At 57.9% G+C, this 26,327-nt stretch overlaps 3 protein-coding genes across 8 annotated transcripts; 2 read left to right on the top strand and 1 right to left on the bottom strand.

Moving 5' to 3' along the window:
• Window positions 1-2,871: 2,871 nt before the first annotated feature.
• On the top strand, window positions 2,872-6,127 carry ELOF1 (elongation factor 1). 3 transcript variants are annotated; one of them, XM_004616591.2, is made up of 4 exons: window positions 2,872-2,990; window positions 5,091-5,208; window positions 5,303-5,373; window positions 5,553-6,127. In XM_004616591.2, the coding sequence occupies exons 2-4, from the start codon at window positions 5,093-5,095 to the stop codon at window positions 5,615-5,617; spliced, it is 252 nt and encodes an 83-aa protein (XP_004616648.1). In that variant the 5' UTR covers window positions 2,872-2,990; window positions 5,091-5,092; the 3' UTR covers window positions 5,618-6,127. The 3 variants fall into 3 exon arrangements, with proteins under 3 accessions (XP_004616648.1, XP_054982168.1, XP_054982169.1); XM_055126193.1 differs by having other exon boundaries at window positions 2,886-2,990; window positions 5,047-5,208; XM_055126194.1 differs by lacking the exon at window positions 2,872-2,990 and adding an exon at window positions 2,997-3,167.
• Window positions 2,956-26,216, top strand: ECSIT (ECSIT signaling integrator). Of its 3 annotated transcripts, XM_055126189.1 has the most exons (9): window positions 19,704-19,767; window positions 19,928-20,063; window positions 21,987-22,099; window positions 22,679-23,099; window positions 23,500-23,723; window positions 24,653-24,719; window positions 24,833-24,981; window positions 25,069-25,174; window positions 25,875-26,216. In XM_055126189.1, the coding sequence occupies exons 3-9, from the start codon at window positions 22,004-22,006 to the stop codon at window positions 26,117-26,119; spliced, it is 1,308 nt and encodes a 435-aa protein (XP_054982164.1). In that variant the 5' UTR covers window positions 19,704-19,767; window positions 19,928-20,063; window positions 21,987-22,003; the 3' UTR covers window positions 26,120-26,216. The 3 variants fall into 3 exon arrangements, with proteins under 3 accessions (XP_054982165.1, XP_054982163.1, XP_054982164.1); XM_055126190.1 differs by lacking the exons at window positions 19,704-19,767; window positions 19,928-20,063 and adding an exon at window positions 2,956-2,990; XM_055126188.1 differs by lacking the exon at window positions 19,928-20,063 and having other exon boundaries at window positions 19,614-19,767.
• On the bottom strand, window positions 6,910-13,576 carry CNN1 (calponin 1). Of its 2 annotated transcripts, XM_055126191.1 has the most exons (7): window positions 13,367-13,574; window positions 11,351-11,472; window positions 8,641-8,707; window positions 8,414-8,551; window positions 8,214-8,324; window positions 7,654-7,800; window positions 6,910-7,573 (listed from the first exon to the last, which is right to left on the bottom strand). In XM_055126191.1, exons 1-7 carry the CDS (start codon window positions 13,427-13,429, stop codon window positions 7,328-7,330), a joined length of 894 nt encoding a protein of 297 aa, XP_054982166.1. In that variant the 5' UTR covers window positions 13,430-13,574; the 3' UTR covers window positions 6,910-7,327. The 2 variants fall into 2 exon arrangements, with proteins under 2 accessions (XP_054982166.1, XP_054982167.1); XM_055126192.1 differs by lacking the exon at window positions 8,214-8,324 and having other exon boundaries at window positions 13,367-13,576.
• Window positions 26,217-26,327: the final 111 nt, after the last annotated feature.

Raw genomic sequence — 26,327 nt, forward strand, 5'->3', positions numbered from 1 at the left:
CCGACGCTTCCCACCAGGCACAGAAACGAATTCCTGGACACAGTCGAGAGAGAAAACAGGAGACGAAAGCAAACACAAGCCGAGATGAAATCCTGCAGATTCTGTTGATCATTAGCCCTGATTGGACACGAGCCAACGCGCCGAGCGCTGAAAGCAGCAATGACCCTTGATGACTCCGGGAACTGGGAACCAACTCAGAGGCGAAAAGGAACTTCTGACAGGGCTTGGGGACTTGGAGTTTTTCTGGCATAAGGTCACGCGTTTGAGCCCTGGTGCCACCACATGTGACAGCATGATCCCTGTGACTCTCCAACACGGCCTGGGATTTCGTCTGTTCTGCAGCCAGGGCTGTCGGTGAGCAACACAAAGGGGAGACACCCCAGTGAGAACTGTACCTGACACGATGCGTTGAACAGTCCCTCAGAAGGGAAGGCGTTTGTCTTGCTGAAAACTGACCCCGGTTCCAGACCAGGCACCACATAGCATTCCCCAAGCACCGCCCAGGGTCACTGCCCTAAGCACAGAGCCAGGAGTTATCCCAACAAGCCCCAGGAAGGTGTGGTGCCCAAAGCAAAAATAGACAACTAGAATGGTGCCACTGCCTGTGACTGTTTGTTTGCCTGTCTAAAGAAAATGCGAAAGGGGGCTGGAGCAATAGCACAGCGGGTACAGCTTTTGCCTTGCATGTGGCCAACCCGGGTTCGATTGCCAGCACTCCAGATGGTCCCCCAAGCACCTCCAGGAGTAATTCCTGAGCGCAGACCCAGGAATAACTCCTGAGCATCGCTGGCATTGCTGGGTGTGACCCTGTAGCACTGTCACACTGTCATCCCATTGTTCGTTGATTTGCTTGAGCGGGCACAAGTAACGTCTATATTGTGAGATTTGTTGTTACTGTTTGTGGCATATTGAATATGCCATGGATAGCTTGCCAGGCTATGCTGTGCGGGTGGTCTACTCTCAGTAGCTTGCTGGGATCTCTGAGAGGGATGAAGGAATCGAACCCGGGTTGGCTGCATGCAAAGCAAATGCCTACCCGCTGTGCTATCGCTCCAGCCCAGAAAGAAAGAAAAAAAAAAAAAACAAAAGATCTGAGCAGAGATTGGGTGCAAGGGTTGGGAGCAGGGGAAGGGTGAAGAGGGAGATGGAGAGATTACTGGAGATTACTGGAGAGATTACTGAAGAGATTACTGAGAACAGATGCTGTCCTGATTGTGGTTTCCCACGGCCAGACATAAAATTTCCATTTACAAGGTCTGTCAATTACATCTGAATTGCACCGGGAAGGAGGGAAGGAAGGAAGCAAAAGAAGGAAGGAGGGAGGGAAAGATCGACAATCGCAGATGAGCATGCAACCACCCGTGTATGCAATGGCAGAGTCGCACTGTACAGTATATTGCTGCTATAAACAAGAGCAAGGGGCCAGGGCGGTGGTAGAGGGGCCGGTAGGGCACTTGCCTTGCTCACGGCTGACCCAGGTTCAACTCTCCCATACGGTCCCCAGAGACCTGAGTGCAGAACTAAAAGAAAGCCCTGACTTCCGGGTGTGGCTCAAAAAACAATAACTAAATAATTAAATAAAAATAAAAACAAGGGCCGGAGCGGTAGTACAGCGGTGCGGCGCTTGCCTTGCACCTGGTTCCAACCCCTGCCTCGGATACTGTCCACCAGGCACGGCCAGGAGTAACTTCTGAGTGCAAGGCCAGGAGTAACCCATGAACGTCTCTCTGTGTGGCCCCAAAACCAAACAGATCCGTGGTCGGGCTGCAAAACACTCATCCAAGTAGAGGCTCATAGCTTTGAGGAGCCTTCACGGGGCGACGGTGCTCGGTGTTCTACTGCCCCCTAGCGGCGTCTGGGAAAGAAATGTGTTTTCTCTGATTTTTTTGTGTCTTTTTGGGTCACGGAGATGCTCAGGGATTACTCCTGGCTCTGCACTCAGGAATTACTCCTGGAGGTGCTCGGGGGACCTTATGGAATATCGGGATCCAAGCGGGTCGGCTGCGTACAAGGCAAAAGCCCTCCCCGCTATGCTATAGCTCCAACCCCTATTTTCTGTTTGAAATGGATCTCAATTCCCTGACCTTGGTCAGCCTGGCCTTGGCCTGTCCTGCCCCTCTTTCATTTTTTTAAAAAATTGAAGCAAAATAGCCCTTATTAAAGGAAATTGAGGTGTGAGAGGAGAGAAAAAGGAATGCGTGGTCAAGAGAGCTTTGCAGAGGTGGGTGAAGCATCTTTCTGCCTCTTAACCAAACTCAGCTGACCGCGGAACAAAGCTGACCGCTCGCCCTGGCTTGAAAGTTCTTCTTCTAGAAGCCCCCCAGCTCCTTGTCCCACCTTACTACCCTACCTCGTCTCCTTCTCCCCCTCAGTCCGCCTCCTTGGGCTCCCTCGCCCCTGCCCCTGCCCTTCCCAGGGGTTGAACTGCCTCAAAATCCAGCCCTTTGGCCTCCAGACCCTCAGCGGGCGCTTCCCAAGCTTCCCTGATCAAAACACCAGCCTCAGTTTCTCCTCTGAGTCTTCTCTTTCGTGGAGGGTGCAGGCTCTGGGCCACAGCAGGATGTTCTGGGCAATTCCTGGCTCTGCAGCACAATTAGAGCGGGGTACAAGGGGCGGGGCTTGCACTGGGAAAGTAACTTGGGAGACCTCAGGAAGAGGCTCCCAGAGCTAGCACTGCATAGCTCTGTGCCCCTAAACGCGGGTCCAGTCGCAAGGGGGGACTAGGGGGGGCGGGGAACCGATCCCCCAGCAGCGGACGGGGTACCCAGGAACAGTTCAGTGCGCGCGGAAGCCCTCGCGCACGCGCAGAGTCCCCGCCACGGCGGGGAGCGAGGACGCATGCGCGCGGCGTCTTCCCCGAGGGAGGCGGAGCCTGGCGCTGACGGGGGCGGGGCGTTCGCAAAAGGGAGGGGTTTCCGCTTCCTCCGAAAGGCGGAAGTCACTGTCTCCCGGGTGAACCTGGCATTGGCGACGCGCGGAGACGTGTGCAGGTGAGAGGCGGCGTGGCTGGGTGTTGGAGCCTCGACGATCTCGGCGTCCTGGCAGACGTACCGGGGACCTGGGGAGCGGCCGATCGGGAGCCTCCCTCCTCGGTCAGCGCGGGCGGCCTAGCGTAGCCGCTCGGAGGCCTGGCGCCCGCGGGAGGAGACCCCGAAGCCTTATCCGCGGTGAGGTTGCGGGAGACACGGTGGTCTCCGAAAGAGATGAGGTTTTGGGCTCATCCGTAGTTGGCCCGTGCAACACGGGGTTCCTGCGAACTTCGTGCGGACCAGGCGCAGGAATTGATGCGGGTGCTGGGGGCGATGATGGCCCCCACCGCCCCAGAACTGACTTTCTAGTGTGCGGGGGCGGCGCGATCTGGCCTTAGGCTTAAGAATGTGGGGGGGGGGGCATCCCTAGGCGATTCTGTTGCAGATGTTGCCTGGGCTGAAGAACTTTTCTTATGGGGCCACACCCAACGGTGTTCAGGGCTGACTCCCCGCTCAGAACTCAGGGATCATTCCCAGCGGTGCTCAGGGGACCCTCTGTGGTGCCGGGTGCTCTTGGGCTGGGTGTCCCTGCTGTACTATCGCTCAGGCCCCTGAACGTTGTTTTAAAAAAGTAAACCAGGTGAGCGCCTGGGTTCCGGGGGCTGCATGGCTGCGGCTGCAGCGCGTGAGCGTCTGTCTGCCTTGTGTCTTCTCTCGTGTCTCATTCCCCCAGCCTGTGCCCTCTCCAGCACCCCCCAACCATTGGTAAAGGCGCCTGCCTGGTCTTTCTGCCTCGGCCTTGGCCATTCCCAAAGCTGGAGGCAGTGACGGGGGTGGCTGCCGCCCTCCTGCTGCGCTTGGAAGAGTCTCCCCACCTTGTGATCGTTCGCCCCCCCCCCAGTCTAGCATAGCCCTGTCGGAAGTGTCTGCCCCTCCTAGCTAAGTGCTCTCCCTTGTTGGTGTGTGTGGGGGTGTGTCTGGAATCTGAGTTCCCAGGGTGGCTGGGCGAGCGGACACTCATTCATTCATTCATCCACTGCGTGTCTGTGTCGCGCCATCTGGGTCATGAGTGTTTCTGAGGCTATGGGGAAATAATAATTAAAAAAAAAAAAAAAGGTCCTGCTGGGATTGAGATTGGGATGACTGTCCGGCAGGGTTTAGAGGTGGTGAGAGACCAAAAGGGACCCTGGAGATCATGCCACGTTCCCGGGCGAGAAGTGTGCTTGCAGGAGCGGGCCAGGCCAGTGGGGTAGGAATAAAGGGTGTGAAAGGAAATAAAGGCTCCATAGGACTTTGGGAAAGCCAGAAGTGCCCTTGCTGGTGCCACCGGGAGGACTGTCTGTGTTCATTTGAGCCTGTGGTGCAGAGCTCAGGGCGGGGAGGGGCTCTTTAAGCTTCCTTGAGCCCCATAGGGGCGGCACCTGTGGCCCAGAGACAGGGCCACCTCTCCAAGGAGGTGAGTTTTTGGGGAGAAGGGAGGGCCCCAAAGATGCCTGTAGGGTCCCTGATAATTTGGCAGGAGTGGGAACAGGAGCCATCCGTAAGACTGGAGATCCCCACTATGGGAGGGCAGGAGAAGGCTTCCCTCGAGGGAGTGGAGGAGAGGGGGTTATAGCACGTGGTAAGTAGGTTGCCGTGCAGGTGTCTGTACGTCTGTTCGGCATGGGACACGGGCTGGGTGGGCGTCACAGGGCAGAGCAGCACTGCACTCCCTCTGCCTTTCTGCTCCACCCTCATGGGTTGTCCCCTGGGCTTCCAGAGATCAGAAAACTCTGGGTGGGTTGGGAGGGTGCGCTGGCCGAGAGGCAGAGGGTGCAGGGATGTATGCAGAAGGTTACAGACAGTGAGGTTGGGTGGGTGGGGAGCTTTCTGCCGGCCATGATGGGGCTGGTGCTTCCTGGGGGTACCTGTGGTGGCCTGGCCCGAGGCTGATTATGACCCAAACAGTCTGGTAGTCCTCAGGAGGCCTCATCCCTGCCATATAGGTGGGGAAACTGCGGCACAGAACCACAGCCCCCTTCCCCAGGGTTTCGCAGAAGTGGGGGCCGCAGTCGCCACTTTGGCCGTCTGTGCACAGGGGCAGGAGTTCTGGGGGTTCCTGACTCCGTCCCCCGCCCCCAGACATGGGCCGCAGAAAGTCCAAGCGGAAGCCGCCCCCCAAGAAGAAGATGACGGGGACCCTGGAGACTCAGTTCACCTGCCCCTTCTGCAACCACGAGAAGTCTTGTGATGTGAAAATGTGAGTGGGGGGAGTCCCTGGCCGGGGAGGGGGCCTCTGCCACCCGCAGAAGCTGCTCCCCACTTGCTCACGCACCCCACACCTCGCATTCCAGGGACCGAGCCCGCAACACCGGAGTCATCTCCTGCACCGTGTGCTTGGAGGAATTCCAGACGCCCATCACCTGTATCCTTGCCAAACCCGGGGGCGCGGGGAGGAGCATGGGGGTCATGGCAGGGCCGCCTGCCGGTCCCCATCCCTGGTTCCGGGTCCCCCTCCTTTCCCCCCATCTCCCCCCCCCCCCCCGCACGGGGATGAGGGGCGGGGTTCAGGTACCACCAAGCCCCTTGACCACAGCCAATCAGATCTGTCAGAGCCCGTGGATGTCTACAGTGATTGGATAGACGCCTGCGAGGCAGCCAATCAGTAGCGAGGAGGAGGACCCACCCCCTGGCAACCTGTTCCCCGCCCCCGCCTGGGTTCAGCGCCAGAGACATTGGGGGGCCAGGGTGTGGGTCCAGGACTGTCAGTCTGCCTTGTGTGTGTGTGTGTGTGTGTGTGTGTGTGTGTGTGTGTGTGTGCGTGCGCGCGCGCGCGCGCGCGCGCGCGCTTGCTTGCTTGCTCGCGTGCGTGTCTGTCATATGAGTCGTGTGACTGGGAGACAGGGCGTGAAGTTGAGGCGTCCCTGTGTTCGGCCGGCCTGAGCTGCCTCTATGGACACGACTCTGACGTGCCGGGTTCTCCAGGGGCCTGAGTTGGTGGGGGGAGCCTCCCCCCAAGTTCCTAGGCCTTGTGACTGGGACCTCTGTGCTCCACCCTGGTTTCCATCAGGCCCCGGCCAGGCACGGAGAAAGGGGTACGGGGGCGTTGGAGTTGCTTTTACGGGAGTGGCAGGGGTCGAGCGCTGTGTGGTTTGACTTGCAATAAAGCACCAATGGGACTCGTGGCTCCTTGTGGTTCCTTGGGGGGTTAGCGAGCAGGCTGGGTCACCCCAAGATCGCCCAGCGGGCCGACAGTGGGCGGGGCCTCCAGCACTCACTGGATTGGTGGACAGTGCTGGCATCCAGCACTCAAGGCCCCACCCCAAGGGCCCCCCTGCAAGGCTCTGAGCCAAAGACAGAACCGCCCTCTGGCGTGGGGGGTGTCCTCCACGGCCCAGCAGAAAGGGGGTTCCTTCTTGGTGTGCAGGGCCGCCCCGCCCAGCTCACAGACCAAGTGCTAATATGGTGCTGTTTGCCCTGCTAGTGCCGGGCCGCCGGGCCCTGGGCCAGACCATCTTTGGCCTTGCGGGGGGGACAGTCAGCCCGGAGGTCACAGCCTAGAGCCTGGACTCGGAGGCCCCAATAATTAAATACATCAGCGTGGGGGGTTTCTCTGGGGTCCGCCTCAGGACAGCACTTGCAGTCTCAGCCCCGCCTGGGGCAGGATGGGGAGAAAACAGGGCTTGTGCCCCAGGACCGTCGCACTGTGGGTGGCCTCCAGGCCTCACGGGGACTGCAAGCTCCCGCCTGAAACGGACAGACCGGGGCCCCATTGGCAGGCTCCTGGTGTCACCGTGCTCAGTTGCCTATAGCGCTCAGTCCCAGCGCCAACCCTCACACCGGTGCGTGTGTATGGATGAAGCCCGCATGCCCCCACTGTGCGCTGCAGGCGCCCTAGCCCACCGACAGCAGCGCAGACTCCGGCGATGCTTTTACAGCCTTTTATTGTGCTCCAGTGAAATCGAAGAGAGAAAAAGTGCTCGTTTTCCCGACGCTGCACCCTCATTCTGCCAGCCAACCTAACCGCGTGTGGACCACCCTAGCGTGCAGCCCGCTCCAGAACGGAAGCGTGGGGGTTTCCGAGTGGCGGGGCCCCGAGAGGCTTATCCTGGGGTTGGGTCACAGCTGGGCTACTTTTGCTCATTGCGACCTCGAGCTGCTATCCGGAGCTGCCGGCCCGAAGTTGGCCCCTCCATGGGGGAGCGGGCCCCCCAACACGACTCTCTTAATCGGCTTTCCCCAAATGCTAGCGCAGGAGGCAGCGGCGTCGGGGCGTGGGGGCCGGAGGATACCATGCAGAGGGAGGGGTGGGCCGCCCCGTGGGGGGCGCCCAGAGCAGCAGGCAGCCTCCCCCGCGGAGGGGGGAGCGGGGCGGGCCCCTAGGCTGAGTTGTAGTAGTTGTGTGGGTGGTGGTTGTGCGCAGGCTCCCCCAACTCCTCCAGCTCGGGGCTCAGGCAGTACTTGGGGTCATAGACCTGCCGCGGGAGCCCGTATACCGTCATGCCCCGCTGCGAGGCGCCCTTGTTGCTGCCCATTTGCAGACTGACGTTGAGGGTGTCACAGTGCTCCATGCCCAGCGAGGGCTCGAAGATCTGTCGCTTGGTGCCCGGCGCTGTCATGCCCGCCTGCGGAGGGGGCAGGGAAGACCGGGCGGTCAGCCGGGGGCCCTGGGTATGGGACTCCCCCCTCCCCCACGCGCACCCACCTGGCTGGCTCCCTTGTTGGTGCCCATCTGCAAACTGATGGTGGCCTGGTCTAGCGGCTGGTCTGTGCCCAGCTTGGGGTCGTAGAGGTGGCGTCGGGTGCCATAAGCCGTCATTCCCTGCTGGCTGGCGAACTTGTTGGTGCCCATCTACGGGGACAGAAGAATCACTTGTGGGAGTGGGCACTGGGACTGCGGCTGGAGGCTCCTCTTTATTTTTTTGGGGGGAGCGTTTGGGGCAACTCATGGCTCTGCGGGGCTGAGGGAACCATTTGGGGTGCTGGGGACTCAAATCCGGGGCTGCCACGTGCGCCCTTCCCTCTGTACTATCTATTGCTCTAGCCCCTGGAGGCGGCGTCTCTGGCCTCGGCTTCTCCGGCCTCGGGACTCCCAGCTAAAGGGCACGACGAGGGCGCCCCCTGCTGGCGGGGCGCTGCATGTACATGAAACATTCTGAAGGGTATCTTCCCCCCCCCCCAACAGACACACACACCCGCTCCATCCCACAGCCAGCACCACACCCCCGCAGCGTCCCCCCCCCCCCCGCGAGGAAGGGACCCCACCTGCAGCCCAATGATGTTCCTCCCTTGTCTGAGCTTCTCCGGCTCGAACTTGCGCTCCTGCTTTTCTGCGTACTTGACCCCCACATTCACCTTGTTCCCTTTAGTCTTGGCCTGGGGAAGGGGGGATGGAAGGAGGCAGAGACTGCCGTGGGTCCCCCTTGGAGGGGTGCTGGGGAGCAGCTTCCCGCCCCCGCACTCACCATGCTGGCCAGCGCCAGGAGCGTGGACTGCACCTGCGTGTGGTTTGTGTTCTCAAACAGATCATTGGCCTCGAAGATGTCGTGGGGCTTCACCCCATACTTGGTGACCGCTTTGATGAAATTGCCGATGTTCTCCAGCTGCAGGGAACAGGGCTGCGGTCAGCGGGGGACCTAGGGGTGCTGGGTGGGGGTGGCTGAGAGGGGCAAATCGCCAGAGGGGTGCTCACTTGGTGCCAGTTCTGCGTGGACTCATTGATCTTCTTCACAGAGCCCGGCTGGAGTTTGTTGATGAATCTGCAAAGGGTGGGGGATACCAGGGGTGATTCTGCCACTCCCTAGCACCCTAGACCCCGAGATGGGGGGCAGGGGAGGGTCTGCCCACAGTGCTTTTTTAAAATACATATTTGTGGGCCAGAGTATGTTTGCCTTGCACAGGGCCCACCTGGGTTCGATCCCTGGCATCCCATAGGGTCCGCCGAGCACTAGCAGGAATAATTGTTGAGTGACGAGCCAGGAGTAAGCCCTGAGCATCACTGGGTGTGATCAAAAAATAAATAAAAATTAAAAATATATTGTGCGGCACATCCGGAGATGCTCAGGGCTTACTCCTGGCTCTGTGCTAAGAAATTACTCCAGGCGGTGCTTGGGGGACCATGTCGGGTGACAGGATGGACTCTGGGTGGGCTTGCTAGGCTAGCACCCTCTCCTCTGTATTATCACTCCAACTCCATTTTATTTTATTTATTTATTTGCTTTTTTTGGGTCACACCCAGTGATGCTCAGGGGTTATTACTCCTGGCTCTGCACTCAGGAATTACTCCTGGCAGTGCTTGGTGGACCCTATGGGATGCCAGGGATCGAACTTGGGTTGACCACATGCAAGGCAAATGCCCTACCCACTGTACTATCGCTCCGGCCCTTTATTATTATTATTATTATTGTTATTGCTTTTAGGGTCACATCTGGCAATGCTCAGGGTTTGATCTTCACTCAGGAATTACTCCTGGCAGTGCTCAGGGGACCATATGGGATGCTGGGAATCGAACCCGGGTAGGCTGCGTGCAAGGCAAATGCCCTACCCGCTGTGTTATCGCTCCAGCCCCTATTATTATTTTTAAACCTTCTTTTGTTCCCTGTGGCCCTGAGCACAGCTGAGATATGGGCCTCCCTATCTTTTTCTGGAAGAGGATAAGTTCGGGCCACACTCGGAGAGGCTCAGGGCTTCCCGGTAAGGCTCCCAACTCTGTGCTCAGGAGTTCACTCCTGGCCGTGTGTGGTGTTCAGGGATCGAACAGGGGTCAGCTGTGTGCAAGGCAGACACCGTACCCCCTGTACAATCTCTCCATCCCCCCACCCCCCCCCCCCCCGCTCCCACTCTAGAAACTTCCTTCCGCCCCTCAGAAACGTCCCTTCATCCTGTGGCCTCAGCAAACCCATTTACCCAGGGCTCATCCCCTCAGTCAAGGCTCAAGCTTCTCTGCAGCCACAACCCTCAGGTTCCGGGGCCCTGGCTCTGCCCGCCCCCACCCAGCACCGCGCCCACCTTCTAAACAGACCCTTGCCCCTCCACAGAAACAGATTTTATTCTTTTCCGTTTTCTTAGCTTTTGAGCCACACCTGGAAGTGCTCAGGGCTTACTCCTTGCTCTGTGCTCAGGGGACACTGTGTGGTGGTAAGGATCAGACCCGGGCTGGCCATGTGCAAGGCCTTCCCCAGGGTCCTAGCTCTCCGACTCCCGGAACAGCCTTTTTCAAAACAATTCAAGTCAGAGCTGGATCCACGGCACAGTGGGGAGGGGATTTCCCTTACATGCGGCTGACCTAGGTTTAACCCCTGGCACCACACGAGGTCCCAGAGCCCTGCCAGGCGTGATCACAGAGCGAGGAGTGAGAACTGAGCCAGGAGTAAACGCTGAGCACTGCCGGGTGTGGCCCCAAAACTCACTATCATCTCATTGCTCATCGGTTTGTTCGAGCGGGCACCAGTTACGTCTCTCATTGAGAGACTTATTGTTACTGTTTTTGGCATATCCAATACGCACAGGTAGCTTGCCAGGCTCTGCCACTCGGGCTTGATACTCTCGGTAGCTTGCCGGGCTCTCCGAGAGGGGCAGAGGAATCGAACTCAGTCGGCCGCATGAAAGGCAAACACCCAACCGCTGTGCTATCGCTCCAGCCCCAGAACCCAAAAAGAAAAAAAAAAAATGGTTTGGGGCCACACCCAGCAATGCTCAGGGGTTACTCCTGGCTCTGCACTCAGGAATTACTCTTAGTGAAACCTGGGGGGCCGTATGGGGGACCAGAGATCAAATCTGGGTTGGCCGCGTGCAAGGCAAACGCCCTCCCTGCTGTACTATTGCTCCAACCCAGGCGGGGGGGAACAATTAATAAACACTGAATAAGTAAATAAGCATAGAAATGAGAGGTGCCCTCAGGGGTTACAGAGCACTGGGACACAGCTCTAGAATCAGGGTGAAGGTGAAGGTCCCCATCAAGAGGGGTACCAGACAAACAGCAAAGAACCTTTGTTCCCCCAAAGCCCCTAGTCAACTCATTAGACACTTGGAAGCTGTCACTCGGGCTGAGGACAAACATGTGGCCCTGAGTTTAATCCCCTGAGGCCTCACATGTACCTGGGGCGCCCAACTATTCCACAGTCTGAGGAAAGGGATGGAAAAAAAGGACAAAGGCGCCCCATGTCTGCAGGTTCCTCTTGCAACTCATAGGGCCACATTTGCCTCTGCCAGGCCTCGTTTTCCTGGCTTGTTCAATGGGTCCATGGGAGATGGTGCCTCTAAGAACTGTTCCCAGATTTCCCCCTCTGGAATATTCAGCTCCGAGTCAGAGTTCTCTGAAGGCCGAGGAGCTGCCAAGATCTGGTTGGGGATGGACAGGGAGGGGCTGGGGGGGCCCAGTACCCTGCTCCCTGCTTGCTCACTCGCAAAGGATGATCCCGTCTTTGAGGCCGTCCATGAAGCGGCTGCCGATGCGACGCCCGGTCACCCCCTCGATCCACTCGCGCAGCTCCTGCTCCCGCTGGTGGTCATACTTCTGGGCCAGCTGGGGGCGGGGGGAGCAGAGAGAGGGTGAGGGATGGCGGGTGCAGGCTGGCCCCCCGAGGCCTGATCTCATCACTCCAGTCCCTTCCCAACTAAGGCAATTCTGCCCCCTCGTGTCCATGGGCGGAAGGGGGGGGCCGAGAGGCCCGGGTGGTACCTGCCCAGGGGGGCCATTCCGGGCATTCTGAGGTTTGGCACCAGGGAATGCAGGAGGGGGGTGGGGGGTGGCGCCTGGATTTGCCGGTCCCCCTCCAGACCAAACTTGGGGCTTAGCTTCCCCTGGCCCGCCCCCTCCATCGTCATACCCTGTGGGGTGACGGGGTGCCTGGGACAAGAGAAGGCGCCCCTGTCTTGGCATTAGTTTGGTTCTCTCTGGGGGGTGGTTTTCTTGGTGCTTTTGGTCTTGAAGTGTTTTGGGCCACACCCAGCGGTGCTCGGGGCTCACTCCCGCAGAACTCGGGGACTCTCTGGGATCGAACCCGGGTCAGCCGCGTGCAAGGCCAGGGCCTTCCCTGCTGTACTATCTGGGATTGTGACAGACCTGGGTGGGGGCCAGTCTTGGCCAAGCGGATTTGTGTCTCTGTGCCTCCCCCACCCCCTTCTGTGCTCTCTCCCCTCCCCCCCTCCAGTCTGACGGGGGCCCCGGGTGTCTCTCCCCTCCGGTCTGATGGGGAGTTCTTGGGTGGGTATCCCACCTGCCACCTCTGCCTCTCCTGGGCCCCTTCTGGCCGTGGGCCCTAGGTCCCCTCCCCCGCACCCCCTCACCTCACATCCCTGCCTCACCCCTGGCGCCCTCCTCTCCACACCCCTGCCAGGGTCCCAGAATCTCAGCCAGCTCTCTTCCTTCTCCCGGCTTTGCCTTCCCACAGCCCGGCCCCGTGCGCCCCCCCTCCCCCGCTTTTTCTCCAGCACCCCTCCCATCAGGGCGGCCCTTTCTTGTGCATGGCAGGGGGAGGGGCGGCCCCCTCACCTGGCCCTGGCCCTGCGCCCCCCTGGCGCGGCAGCTCCGCTTTATAAAGCAAACCGGCCCTTATATAGCAGAGCTGGGGCCGGGCTCCCCGCGCCGCCTTATAAGGCTCGGCCGCTCAGCTCAGCTCTGGGGCTCCTCTGGGGCTGGGCAGGGGGAGGGGGCGGCGCGGGGATGTGTCTCCCCGGGAACCCCCACCCCCACGTGCCCATTCCTCCAGCCCAGAGGATTCCCTACCGCCATCACCCCAGTTCCGGCTCTGCCCCGCCCCCACTTCCTCAGCCCCAGGGCCACCTGTGCCCCGGGGCGCCCCTCTGTTCAATGGGGTGAACATTCAGTGGGGCTCCCCCTGCAGCCACTCCCCCATCCCAGTAGGTTGACGACCTGGGCACCACCCAACCCCGTTCTCGTGGGGGGCGGGCGCCAATCTCGGACCCCAGCTTTCAGCTCCCACTTTTGTCCAACTTGAGTTGCTTGCCTCAGTTTCTCCCATCTGCAGCATGGAGGTGGTGGGAGTCTTAGTAGTTTTCCAAGTCCTGAGTGAACCACCCCCCCGCACAGCCGCCTCCCCATCTCGTTACCGTCTCCCACATCTTCCTGGGTCTCCAGAAGCCCCCCAACTCCCAGAAGGCACTTTCCCCAATCTTTGTTGGTCTGGGAGGGGCTGGGGGGGTGCCAAGTCGCCCCTCGCGGTCCAGGAACGGTCTTGGCCATAGCTGCCATAGGGGATCCCCTCCGTGGGCCCCCCTGCACCCCAACAGCGGCGCAGAACCCCGAAACGATCCCCAGGTGGGGTGCGCCAGCCCCGTCAGCACGCTTGAGCCCTGCCTCCTCCGCCCCTGGGCTAGATGGGAGGGCTGCTCAGCGACCCTCCAAAGCGGGCTCTGGGGGACAGGAGCCCGGTGTGGGAGCGCCCCCCAAGTCCTACCTTGTTCTTGACCTCGGCTGACAGCCCGTAGGCCGGGCCCCGGTTGAAGTGCGCGGAGGACATGCGGGCGGGTGGCGCGGGTGCCGGGTGGCGCAGGGGGTGGCACAGGGGCTGGCGCGGGCGGGGACGCGGGCCGGGGCGCGTCTGCAGCCGCTTCTCTGCTCGCACCGATTTTGAAGCTGGGGAGGGGGCGGCCCGGCAGCTCCTTAGACCGGCCCATTGGCCGCAGGGGCTGCCAAGGAGGCGGGGCGCCCCCCGCTACACCCCCCCCTTCAGCGGCCCGTGATGTCAGGATCTTGGTATTGGGAGTTGGTTGTGTCATTGTTTCCACCTACTGGGCGGCCCTGGGTTCTTTTTTTTTCAGTGCGGGGTCGGCTTTGGCCAGATGGAGACCCCCACCTTTCACCTCCCCTGCCCCCCCCAGTCTATGTCTGGGCTGCAGCTAAGGGGCACTGTTCTCCAGACCACCCCTCAGGGCCTCAGAGGTCGCCAAACTGGCCCTGGACAGGCCTGTCCGCCTCACCCCCACCAGCTGACCCCTCTCCCAACTTGGTCTTTCTCTCAACCCCAGGTCTCTAACCCTGCCCGCCTCTGTGCCCTGGGAAACGACAGTGAGTGAGGATGCCAGGGACCTGAGCCCTAGGGTGATAGTGTCCGCCGGACTCTGGGCAGGCACCTCCCACCCCATGTCCCTGTGACAGCCAGCCTGGCCCCAAGAGAGGACAGCCCCTGCTGTCCCCAGGGGTCGATGTCTCAGCCAGGCCAGACCACATGACAAGGCTACAAGGCTGTCCCGTTAGTGACTCTGGGTGACGTATCAGCCACCTGCCACTTGCAAAAGAAACACTTTCTGGGCCTGGAGCAATAGCACAGCAGGTAGGGCGTTTGCCTTGCACGGGCCGACCAGAGTTCAATTCCCAGCATCCCATATGGTCCCCCAAGCACCACCAGGGGCGATTCCTGAGTGCAGAGCCAGGAGTAACCCCTGTGCATCGCTAGTTGTGACCCAAAAAGCAAAGAGAGAGAGACAGACAGAGACAGAGACAGAGACAGAGACAGAGAGATACTTTCTTTTGGGCCACACCTGGTGGGTCTCAGAGGCTGTTCCTGGCTCACTGCCCCTGGGATATCCTAGACAAACCCACCCTTATCATCTTTAGCACCATCACCATCATCGCCACTATCATCATTGTCCTTGATATAGTTGTTGTTGTTGTTGTGTGTGTGTGTGTGTGTCTTTGTCTTTTTAACACCCAGTAATGTTCAGGGCTTGCTCTGCATTCAGGAATCACTCCTGGCAGCTCGGGGGACCATATGGGATGCCAGAGATCAAATCTGAGTCAGCCGCATGCAAGGCAAATGCTTTACCCGCTGTACTATCACTTCAGCCCCATAGTTGTTATTTATTATTATTTTTTAAGGGGGCACACCCGGTGCTCAGCAGTCACCCTTGGTGGAGCTCAGGAGACCCTATGCAGTGCTGGGGATCCAACCGCGGCTGGGTGTAGGCAAGGCGAGCACCTTCCCCACCGCACCATCTCTCCAGCCTTACTGCTGTCTATCCTGTGTTTTCTAGAGTTCGGGCAATGCTTTCAGGTGGTCGCGGTTATATGCATGTCATGGTGAGGGAAACTGAGGCTGGCAGTGGAGAGCAGAAATGAACCCGAAGCCCCTCCCGCAGTAAGGCAAGGTGGAGGCAGGATTTCTGCCCTGGGCAGCATCTCTGGACCTACTGGATATCGGTCACTTAGCACTTCTCTCCCTTAGCAGGGCCAGACAGAAATATCTCCATACATGGCCAAAAGGGTGCAAAACCGATGTCCTCTAAATAAGACTGAGGCAGCTTATAAGGAGGAGTCTATTAGGGAGAATGACTGGTGAGAAACAAAAACGAACTCACAGTTTTTGCCCTGCTCAGTCTATGCTGAGTGCTATAAATTTTAACCCCCTCCTTCCCACCAGGCTGGAAATTGATCCTACCAAGGGCCACATCCCAGACTCCTAGATTTGTTAACTACCGCCCCCCCACAACAGCCTTAGGAGGTGGAGGTCGATGGCAGCGCAGAGCGGTCAAACCAGCCTCCCCTGCGCCACAAGGCAGGGAGGCAAGATTCGAACGCGCAGCCTCGGGGATCCGGCGAGCAGCGGCGCCCTCTGGCGGCCGCGGCGGAGGGCGCGGGGCGGGGCCTGGCGGTGACGCGCGCGCTGACTCACGCGGCCCCGCCCCTCCGCCGGCGGCCTTTGGCCATTTATAGAATCCGCCGCGGTCCTGAAGTCACAGCGCTGGCACGACAGGGGCGGAGAGGGAGGTGCAGGAGTCTTGGCAGGCGCGGCGACAGGGCAGCCCGGGGTCTCCCTAAGGGGCGGCCCTTTCCTGGGTCGGCCGGGCGGGTCCGCGTGTCCTCTCGCTCCAGCTCGGGGCTCTGATTTTCTGCTTCTTTGTCTGTCTCTGTGTCTCTGTTTGGAGGTCGAGACCGGGGTAGGAGAGGCAGCGAGAGGGGCACATCCTATCCTCATCCACCCATCCTGATGACCCCAGGGAATCTCCTCCTCTCCCCCCTCCCCCCGCCCCGTCCACACCCAGTGATGCTCAGGACTTACTCCTGACTTTGTGCTCAGGGATCACTCCTGGCCAAGCTCAGAGGACCAAATGGGGTGCCAGGGGTTGAACCCGTGTCAGCCACGTGCAAGGCAAACGCCCTGCCTGTTGTACTGTCTCTCCAGCCCGTCTTAAACTTTTTTTTTTTTTTTTGGTTTTGGATTTTGGGCAACACCTGTGATGCTCAGGGGTTATTCCTGGCTCTGCACTCATGAATCACTCCTAATGGTGCCCTGGGGACCTTATGGGGATGCCAGGAATTGAACCTGGGTTGGCTGCATGCAAAGCAAGCGCCCTACCCGCTGTGCTATCTTCCTGGCCCTTCAGCTTTTTATTTTGAGATAATTTTAGATTTAAAGCAGCAAAACTAGGATGGTGAGTTCCCATATGCCCTTCAGCCAGAACTCTGACTTATGTAATCATAGTCCATTTATCACAACGAAGCAATTAACCTTGTCACGGTGCTATTAATAAACTACTAGCCTTGCTTTGGATTTCTCCACCCTTTCTGTCCAGTAGTTCTTTGGGCTGCCAGGACGGAATCTGAGATGCTTTGAATCACAATTCAAAAAAGACGCCCTCCCATCTTGCCGTCCCTCGAGCTTGAGTAACCTTGATTCTTTTGAAATCTGCTTTGGGGAATCTTGCTAGACTGTCTCTAGATTTGGTTTTTGTTGCTGAGATGGGAGGTTGGTGCAGTATAAAGGACTCCAGAGGGTTACTAAGCCCTTAGGGGTGTGCTGAGGTGACTCATAGATGCTGATGTTAGCCTCACTCCCTGGGTACAGCTCTGTCTAGGGCTGCTGAGCCCGCGAAGCTGCTGTTTTCCCGTTGGCTGTTTGGAGCACTGCATATTAAAGGTCGACATCGGGGCTTCACACATACCATTTTGTGCTCTATTAATAACCACATCAAGTATGTAAATGCCTGTGTGTGACTACGCCTGTAAGATTTGTGGCTGTTTGAAGAAAGAAGGATCCTGAGATCTGAAGGAGGCGGCCAGATCAGCGACCCCAATGCCATGTCCACCCACCGCCCTTGCCCTCACCCACGCCCCAGCCGAGCAGAAAAAGGCTGCGCCTGCACCCAAGAGAGCCGGCTGGGAGCGCGCCCAGCTGCAGCCCACGTGGCTGTCAACGTGTTGGGGAGGGTAGTGCGCGAGCCCTCCTGGACCAGCAGCTGATTGGCTGTAGTGCCTCACAGTTCAGCCAATCCCAGCACACGTGAGGAGACGAAGGTGCTGAGGCTGTGCAGGAGGGCTGCAGCATCTAAGAGTGGTTGTCAGAATCCTCCTGTTCACTGCCAGCCCCAGTCTCCTTAAGCCACCGGATTCTGGAAGCAGCTTGAAGGGACCGAGTAACTGTCTTCGCCTACAACTTTCTTTTTTTTTTGGGGGGGTCACACCCGGCGATGCTCAGGGGTTACTCCTGGCTCTGCACTCAAGAATTACTCCTGGCGGTGATTGGGGGACCATATGGGATGCCAGGGATCGAACTCGGGTCGGCTGCGTGCAAGGCAAACGCTCTACCCGTTGTACTATTGCTCTGGCCCCAACAACTTCTGCTTCTACCAGGCCTTTGTTTTATGAGAAAAAAACAAAACAAAACACTGTATCACTGTCATCCTGTTGTTTATTGATTTGCTCCAGCGGGCACCAGTAACATTTCCACTGTGGGACTTGGTTTTTGTTTTTTTTTTTGTTTTGTTTTTTTTTTTTTTGGGTCACACCCGGCAATGCACAGAGGTTACTCCTGGCTCTGCATTCAGGAATCACCCCTGGCGGTGCTCAGGGGACCATATGGGATGCTGGGAATCGAACCCAGGTCGGCCGCGTGCAAGGCAAACGCCCTACCTGCTGTGCTATTGCTCCAGCCCCCTCCACTGTGGGACTTGTTGTTACTGTTTTTGGCATATCAAATAGCCACGGGAACTTGCCAGCCTATGCTGTCCAGGCTGGATACTTTCGCTAGCTTGCCGGGCTCTCTGAGAGGGGAGACAGCCCCTTTTTAGAACAAAAAAATATATGGCTCAAGCCCCACTAGCGTTTTTTTCTTTTTTTGGAGGCGGGGGTTTCCAAATGGGAGTCAGGAGGCTGTCAGCAATTCTTAACAAACCCTGTGCAAGGATGCAACATTCCTCGGGATTTCAAGAAACCCCCAGGCCACCTCAGCAGTGCTTGGAGTTATCAAGAGCTGCACCCAGCAATGCCTGTGGGAGGCTGGGGAGAAGATCGTATGGTGTTTGGATTTCAACCAGAGTTAGCTGAAAGCAAGACATATATGAGCAGTAGTAGTACCGCGGAGAAGGTGTTCGCCTTGCATGCGGCCAGCATGGGTTCAGTCACTAACACTCTATAGGTTCTCTGAGCACCACCGGGAGTGATTTCTGAGTTCAGAACCAGGAGTAACCCCTGAGCATCAATGGGTGTCTTCTTCTTCCCTCCACCCCCTAAAACAAAGACATGTGCTTTCTTTTCCTTTTTTTTTTTTTTAAAAAAAAAACTTTTTGGATCGCGGGGCTGGAGCGATAGCACAGCGGGTAGGGCGTTTGCCTTGCACGCGGCCGACCCCGGTTCTAATCCCAGCATCCCATATGGTCCCCTGAGCACCGCCAGGGGTAATTCCTGAGTGAAGAGCCAGGAGTAACCCCTGTGCATCGCCGGGTGTGACCCAAAAACCAAAAAAAAAAAAAAAAAAAAAACCTTTTTGGATCGCACTTGGGGATGCTCAGGGGTTACTCCCGGCTCTGCACTCAGGAATTACTCCTGATGGTGCTTGGGGGACCATATGGGTGCAAGGCAAATGCCCTACCAGTTGTATTATCGTTTCCACCCTCGACACGTGCTTTATTTGGCCATTTATCTACATTTTTAAAAATTCGCTCTCTAGGGGCTGAAGTGGTAGCACAGCGGGTAGTGCGTTTGCCTTGCACGTGGCCGACACAGGTTCTATTCCCAGCACCCCATATGGTCCCCTGAGCATTGCCAGAGGTAATTCCTGAGTGCGGATCCAGGAGTGACCCCTGTGCATCGCTAGGTGTGACCCAAAAAGCAAAAAAAAAAGAAAGAAAAATAATAATTCACTCTCTAAAACCTCATAAAGTTACTGTTGACCCAGTTTAGGAGTGAGACTATGAAAGCAAAGTAACCCTACTTTGCAGCACTGGATCAGTCACCCACAGCACCTTCTTTTTCACGAAAGTCACCACTTTGGGGCTTGAGAGATAGTACAGCGAGTAGGGTGCTTGCCTTGCATGCGGCAGACCGGGTAAAATTCCCTCGGCACCCATAGGGTCCCCGAGCATCGCCAGGAGTAATTCCTGAGTGCACAGCCAGGAATAACCCCTGGGCATCGCTGGATGTGGACTGTCCCCCCCAAAATAGATCACCTCTAAAACTGCGCCAGGCAATCCAGTAAGCATCTTTGAAATGACGGTTGAACAAATGAGTTAATGGCCCTTCTAATGGTTCTTTCCCACGTTCAAGTGTGAAAATTGGACCGCCGCCAGCTCTTTCACGAGTCTGTGCCAAGTCCAGCCCCCACGCAGCAGCCAGAGACTAGATTCGGTCGAGGGGCGTGGTCTGTCTTGTTTACGGGCAGGGCCTGGCTCTTTATGAGGCGGGGCTAGATCATTCAGCCTTTCTATTGGTTATCTACCATTTGTGGGCGGCCCTTCTCTAAATTGGCAGTTCCGATTTGCTGGCGCGCTAGAGACCCGTGACCCGGAAGCTCTCCTAAGAATATGGCGGCGCCCAGCGGCAAGGCAAAGCTGGCCGGGAATTCGTAGCCGCTCCAGTGAATAGGTAGGTCGCGTTTGGGGAGATGAGCGCGAACTGCAGGACCCCAGGCGACTCGTTTAGGACGGCAGCACGGAGTTGGCCCCATAGGGATCGGGCTGTGGGGCCACAGTGCCGTGACCTTTGGGTGCAGGCCAGGGACGTACGGCTTCTCCCGTTTTTGCAGATGAGGCAATTAACGCTTGGAGGGATTAAGGCCCTTTTGCTGGAGATCTCTTCGGAAGTTAGGCTAGAATTCGGTCCTGCGTCTGCCTGTTTGACCCACGGAATCCCGAATCCTGGCAGCCAGTCTTAGAACTGCTGTAGGTACTTCCCTGCACGGGGTTCTGCTTTATAGACCCTAGAAACCGCGCCCCTTACCCCATTCAAAAGACGCTCTTTAGGCTCTTATAATGTTCCAACTAGGTGTTCTTAGGAATATGGCACAACGAGGAAGAGAAATGCTCGCCCCCGCCCCCGACTCAGGGAGTCAGACATTAAACAAAGTAATAGGAAAAGGAGTAAGAGGTTTCAGAAGCTAAATAATGGCCAAACCTGCATTCATCCCGGTGATGAGGGCTTCCTGTTGGGGGTGGGCTGTGGTCAGGGTCGGTCCCTCATTTGAACAACTGCGGCCTGATTTTCTTTTCTTTTCTTTTTTAATGTTCTTTTGGTTTGGGGGCCATACCCGCGCGCTGCTCAGAGGTTACTCCTGGCTTGCACTCAGGAATTACTCCTAGTGCTGGTCAGGGGACCATCTGGGATACTGGGGATGGAGCACGTCCTACCCACTGTACTATTGCTGTGGCCCCCCGGGGGGGGGTGTCTGATTTTCTCCTTGTCTCTAATCAGAAGGCAAAGTCAGTTCAAGACTCTTGACACTAAAATAAGCTTACCTGTCTCAGGAAAAAACGGTGAATCTGTCGTCTAATGGTAGAGCGAATGTTTCGGGGAGTGAATGCCGTCTTTGACACCCACACACACACAAAAATGAGTCTGTAGCGATAGCACAGCGGGTAGGGCATTTGCCTTGCACATGGCTGACCCAGGTTCAATTCCTCCGTCCCTCTGGGAGAGCCCAGCAAGCTACCAAGAGTATCTCGCCCACAAGGCAGAGCCTGGCAAGCTCCCTGTGACATATTCGATATGCCAAAAACAGTAACAACAAGTCTCACAATGGAGACGTTACTGGTTACTGCTCGAGCAAGTCGATGAGCAATGGGATGACAGTGACAGTGACAGAGTCAGTATGAGATTGACAGATTGACAGTACAGCTGGTACTGTCTAAGATTTGAGTTTGGGTGGGGGAGCCCCTTTCTGCTTCTGTCTTACAGCAGTGTCTGGTTTGGGGTGGAGAACACTGAATTTAGTTCACTAAAATTTGGGATCACACCTAGGGCCTCAAGTTATTTCTGGCTCTGTGCTCAGGAGTGACCTGGGGTGTGTTGTCGTAGCCTACCTGGGTTTGACCCTTAACATCACATAGGGTCCTCTAGTCCCCTTCAGAAGTGATCTCTGAGCACAGGGCTAGGAGTGAGCCCACCGGATATGGCCCCAAAACAAAAACAGAAACAGAGAAACAAACAAGCCCTTTGTAGTCAGCTGATTTTCAGCACAGACGCTCAGGTGGGGAAAATAGTGCCTTCAGTGGACCAGGACACTGGATGTGTCCGCACCGTGAGCCCTTCCTTACACCATACACAAATATTAATTTAAAATGATCCTATGGCGGGATGGAGCCACAGAACAGTGGAAAGGGAGCTCGCTTTGTTTTTTTTTTTTGCTTTTTGGGTCACACCCAGCGATGCTCAGGGGTTACTCAGAATTACTCCTGGCAGTGCTTGGGGGACCATATGGGATGCCGGGGATCGAACCCGGGTCAGCCGCGTGCAAGGCAAACACCCTACCCGCTGTGCTATTGCTCCGGCCCCCAAGGGAGCTCACTTTGCATGCAGCTGACCCGGGTTTGATCCCAGCACCCTCTAGGGTCCCCTGAGCACTGCCAGGCATGATTCCTGAGCACTGAGCCCTGATCATCACTGGGTTTGATGATCAGGGTTTACACCCAAAACAAACCAAAAAGAAAAAAGAAAAGGTTGGGTAATGCGTGGAATAAACTCCTGTTTTATAAAAGTCCACATTTGGGCCAGAGCAGGGACCCCAGCTGTAGCTGAGGAGGGCTCGGCCTCTACCCCATGACAGGGAGGGTGATCAGCTCACTCTGTCCTCTCTCTCTCCCCGTCAGGTGATTGCCCGGCAAGCATGAGTTGGATCCGAGCCATCCTGCAGGCCCCAGGCCTCTCCCGGTGCTGGGGAGGTGTCTGCGGGGGCTCACTAACGGGAGCCTCCTTTCCTCAGGTAACCAGGTGCCTAGTGGCCTAATGGTGGTCTAACCATCTCCATTCTCCACCCCCTTCTTTCTCAGCTTCCTTTCCCCCCCCCCCCTTAAAGGCCATGCCCAGGGTAGGACCACCCTGACAGCCCACCCAGGGGCACATGCATGCTCTGCACCTGACAGCCTGTACCTGTCAGTCACCCCTTCTTATTTCCCCTTTTCATTGAATAATGGCACACCGGGAGAACTTTCTCAGGAGGTCTCCAGAGCCCCCAGGGCAGCTTGTCCTCTGGTTCCTACTGGTGCCCCCTTAGCGCACACTGAGGCTGCCCATGGGCCCGAGTTCCCGCCTCTGGTTGTGGGTGGTCCTCTGAGCACCTCCAGGTGCCCCCCAAACCCGCGCTGCCTAGCCGACCCCAGAGCATTGCTTGGGTCACCTCCACCCCCCTCCACGTTAAAATAACACTCTGATTTGGGGGTGCTGTCTCATTTTGCAGAGCTTGAATTTAGCACAGCACCCCAGTTTCTCGGAGCCCCGAAGGGGTACTCAGGGCCACGGGCAGCTGCACATCTGACACACCTTTTCCCCCCAACACCCCCAGGTGTTCCCCCAGATCCAGCGGGGTCTCCACTGCAGCAGCGCTGCCTACACCTCCTCGGATTCCTCCCTGGTCCCACGCCCCCCAGAGCCCTCCGGGCAGCCCCCCCAGGCTCCAGCACCCCATGAGGAGCTGTTCGGGCCGGCGGCAGGGGGTGCGCAGGACAAGGCGGGCTTCGTGCGGGCGGTGCAGAGCTTCTCCCAGCGCAGTGTGCATAAGCGCGGCCACGTGGACTTCATCTACCTGGCGCTGCGCAAGATGCCGCAGTTCGGCGTGGAGCGCGACCTGGCCGTCTACAACCTGCTGCTCGACGTCTTCCCCAAGGAGGTCTTCCGGCCGCGCAACATCTTCCAGCGCATGTTCCTGCACTACCCACGCCAGCAGGAGTGTGGGCTGGCCGTGCTGGAGCAGATGGAGAATCACGGTGCCTGCCCGCGCCCAGCCCCTGTGTGCCTGGGCAAGGGAAAGGGGCGCTTTTCCTGGTCCTGTGCTAGAGGGACCCCGGCCTGAGATCGGGGATCTCAGCAGTGCCTGAGATCGCTACTGGATCCTCGGCGCCCCCGCCCCCAGCCTCTCTCTTCTGTCCTGCCCAATCCGTGCTCCCCTCTCTCCATCCCTGTCCCTTCTACCTTCCATTCTCACCTGCCTCACCATTTTTTTTGGGCGGGGGGGGGAAGTGGGGCATACCCTACGATGCTCAGGGGTTAGTCCTGGCTCTGCGGGCAATCAGGAATTACTCCTGGTGATGCTCATGGCGGGAATCCAGCCCAGCTCGGGCACCTGCATGGCCAGCGCCTTACCTGCTTGTCCTATCCCCGGCACAGGGGTGATGCCCAACAAGGAGACAGAGTTCCTGCTCCTCCAGATCTTCGGCCGCAGGAGCTACCCCATGCTCAAGCTGGTGCGCATGAAGCTCTGGTTCTCCCGCTTCAGGCACGCCAACCCCTTTCCCGTGCCCGCGGAGCTGCCCCAGGACCCCGTGGAGCTGGCCCGCCTGGGTCTGCGGCACATGGAGCCTGACCTCAGCTCCAGGGTCACCGTGTACCAGGTAAAGCTGCCACCTGAGTGGATGCCGAGACTGTGGCTAGGTTCCCTGTCTTGCTTCCTGTCACTCCAGCTTCTCCTTAACACTGACCTTTGCTCCTGCTCCCCCTCATGCTGACTGTTGGCTGGCCCAGCCTCTCTGTTCTTCAAATTTGGGGTCCCTTCTTGGTGCACGTGAGTGGTACCAGGGATCACGCAGCCTCACTCTTGCCAGGCCACTGAACCATCTTCTAGATTGTCGTTTTTAAACTAAAATTCACTTTGGGGACCAAAGCAACAGGACAGTGAGTAAAGTGCTTGCCTGGCATATGACCAGCCCGGGTTCGATCCCTGGCATCTTACAGGGTCCCGACAGGAGTGATCCCTGAGTGGAGAGCCAGGAGTAAAACCTGAGCGTCGTGGGTTTTACTGTTTAACAGAAATTAACTGGCTTTGTTTTGGGGTGTCAGAGGTGGAACCCAACCCAAGGCCTCACGTACTTGCCTGCCAAGCCACATGCAAGGCTGAGTTTTAGGTGCCAGTGAGCCCTTAGCATTGACCAGTATGGCCCAACCTCACAAAAAAAAATTAAAGATATGGAGGATTTTTTTCTCCCCTCCATGCCTCGCCCGGCTCCGACATCTATAAAAGGGTCTTTTTCTGTAATTTCCTAAGCACTGAGCATCTGTCAGAAGTGAGGCTGGAAGTATCCCAGTGTGTAGCTGGAGAAACAGCGCATGGGCTTGGTGAGGGGGTGAGGCCCCGCGGCTCTGAGGCACAGCCGGGCTGGAACCCGTGGGGGTTGCCTCCAGGAGCCCCTCCTGTCAAGCCTCTTGGAGAAGGAAGGAGATGTGCTATGGACCCTCAATTCGCTGGGCTGTCCCTGCAGTTTTTTCTCCCCTGGATGCCTCCAGAAGGGGTGCCCCAAACCTGCACCCCTGTTCTGCCCTACAGATGCCTTTGCCCCAAGACCCTGTGGGAAGCCGGAGCCTGGCAGAGCCCCACACACCGCACATTGTTGGTGAGTCTGGGCATGCACATGCACCAGCCTGCTGGTGACGGGGCTGCTCTGGGCCTTGGGGCAGTGCCCCACCCCCAAGCCAGGCACCCCAGGATATATGTCTCTGCACACAGGAATCCAGAGCCCCGATCAGCAGGCGGCCCTGGCCCGCCACAACCCAGCCCGGCCTGTGTTCGTGGAGGGCCCTTTTTCCCTGTGGCTCCGGAACAAATGTGTCTATTACCACATCCTAAGAGCTGACCCACTGCCCCCTGAGGACAGGGTGAGAGCACCGAGGGGCGCAGGGGTTGCGGGGGTGGGGAGGGGGCTGTGATCAGGGCCTCTGATCGTGCCTGCACCCCTCGCCCAGGAAGCTGAGGAGATTCCGGAAGAGTGGAACCTTTACTACCCAATGCAGCTGGCCCTGGACTATGGCCGGAGCGGCTGGGATGATTACAACTTCGACATCGATGAAGGTCAGGACAGGGCCCCTCTTCCCGCTCCCTGTGGTCCCGGTGGCCGCCACGACACCCCTTAACCATCATGCCGCATAGCCTCAAGTAGCATGAGAGCCCCCCAACCAAACAAAAGACAACACCCTAAAGGGGTGATTGTTATTTTTTTGAATTGGAAATGGAACAGTTTATTGGAAAGTAGAAGAGTAAGGAAAAGAAACTCACCAGCTCAGGAGGACAGGACCAAGTTCAAAGGGTAATTTTAAAATCAAATTATTTTTTCTTTTGAGGGGTCACATATGGCAGAGCTCAGAGTTGACTCCTGTTTCAGTGCTCAGGAATAATTCCTAATGGGGCTCAGAGGACACTGTGGTGTGGGGATTTGAACCAGGGTCAGCTGTGCGCACAGCAAGGGCCTTCCTCCCACGGGGGGGGGGGGGGGGGGTGCTCCCTAGCACCTAGCTAGCACACCTGGGCTAACCACCCACACCCACAATGTCCAGATTTTGTTACTATCTTCAAGGAGCTTAGGTCTTGGGGTCCCCGCGGAGGCGGGACTAGCTGGAAGGAAGCATCAGCCAAGTGAGCCTGCAGGGCTGAGCTAGAGCTGCCTAACGCCCTAGCCCCAGACCCCAGGGGGTCTAGGCCAGAACAGGGAGGAGGCGGGGTGCGTTCCCCAGCCCTGACTGCACAAACTGAGGGGTCCCTTGTCTCTCCACAGTGGAAGAAGGCCCCGTCTTTGCCATCTGCATGGCAGGGGCCCATGACCAGTCCACCCTGGCCAAATGGATCCAGGGCCTGCAGGAGACCAACCCGGTCCTGGCCCAGATCCCCGTGGTCTTCCGACTGACTGGCTCGGCTGGGGAGCTCCAGTCACCCACAGGGCTGGAGGAGGCGCCGCCGCCGCCGCCCGAGAACCAAGAAGAGGACCAGGACGGACAGCGACGGCAGCGGGGCCAGAGCTGAGGGCGAGTGGCCACGGGGACTGCTGGCCCTGGACTGCTGGGGGAATCGTGCTGAGTGGGGAGTGTTCAGCAAATAAAAGATCAAACACGCCAACAAATTCCATGGCTGCGGGTGGAGGATGCCCCCCACTCATTCCTGTGTCCACACCTCTGGAGGAATGCAAGATAAAGACCCCTAGGTCTGCGCCGCCCCCTCACGGCGCTTCCTC

This window comes from Sorex araneus, chromosome 2, assembly GCF_027595985.1.
Source record: "Sorex araneus isolate mSorAra2 chromosome 2, mSorAra2.pri, whole genome shotgun sequence".
NCBI classification, from domain to species: domain Eukaryota; kingdom Metazoa; phylum Chordata; class Mammalia; order Eulipotyphla; family Soricidae; genus Sorex; species Sorex araneus.

What these genes read in the sequence shown, in the direction of transcription:
- ELOF1 (XM_004616591.2), top strand. Translation starts at nt 5,093, where the DNA reads ATGGGCCGCAGAAAGTCCAAGCGGAAGCCGCCCCCCAAGAAGAAGATG. An exon ending in AAGTCTTGTGATGTGAAAAT is followed by an intron (nt 5,209 to 5,302) that starts GTGAGTGGGGGG and finishes CTCGCATTCCAG; the next exon opens with GGACCGAGCCCGCAACACCG. An exon ending in ATTCCAGACGCCCATCACCT is followed by an intron (nt 5,374 to 5,552) that starts GTATCCTTGCCA and finishes ACAGCCAATCAG; the next exon opens with ATCTGTCAGAGCCCGTGGAT.
- CNN1 (XM_055126191.1), bottom strand. Translation starts at nt 13,429, where the DNA reads ATGTCCTCCGCGCACTTCAACCGGGGCCCGGCCTACGGGCTGTCAGCC. An exon ending in GACGGGATCATCCTTTGCGA is followed by an intron (nt 8,708 to 11,350) that starts GTGAGCAAGCAG and finishes CACCCTTTGCAG; the next exon opens with ATTCATCAACAAACTCCAGC. An exon ending in GGAACATCATTGGGCTGCAG is followed by an intron (nt 7,801 to 8,213) that starts GTGGGGTCCCTT and finishes CTGTCCCCGTAG; the next exon opens with ATGGGCACCAACAAGTTCGC.
- ECSIT (XM_055126190.1), top strand. Translation starts at nt 22,004, where the DNA reads ATGAGTTGGATCCGAGCCATCCTGCAGGCCCCAGGCCTCTCCCGGTGC. An exon ending in CGGGAGCCTCCTTTCCTCAG is followed by an intron (nt 22,100 to 22,678) that starts GTAACCAGGTGC and finishes CAACACCCCCAG; the next exon opens with GTGTTCCCCCAGATCCAGCG. An exon ending in CACTGCCCCCTGAGGACAGG is followed by an intron (nt 24,982 to 25,068) that starts GTGAGAGCACCG and finishes CCCCTCGCCCAG; the next exon opens with GAAGCTGAGGAGATTCCGGA.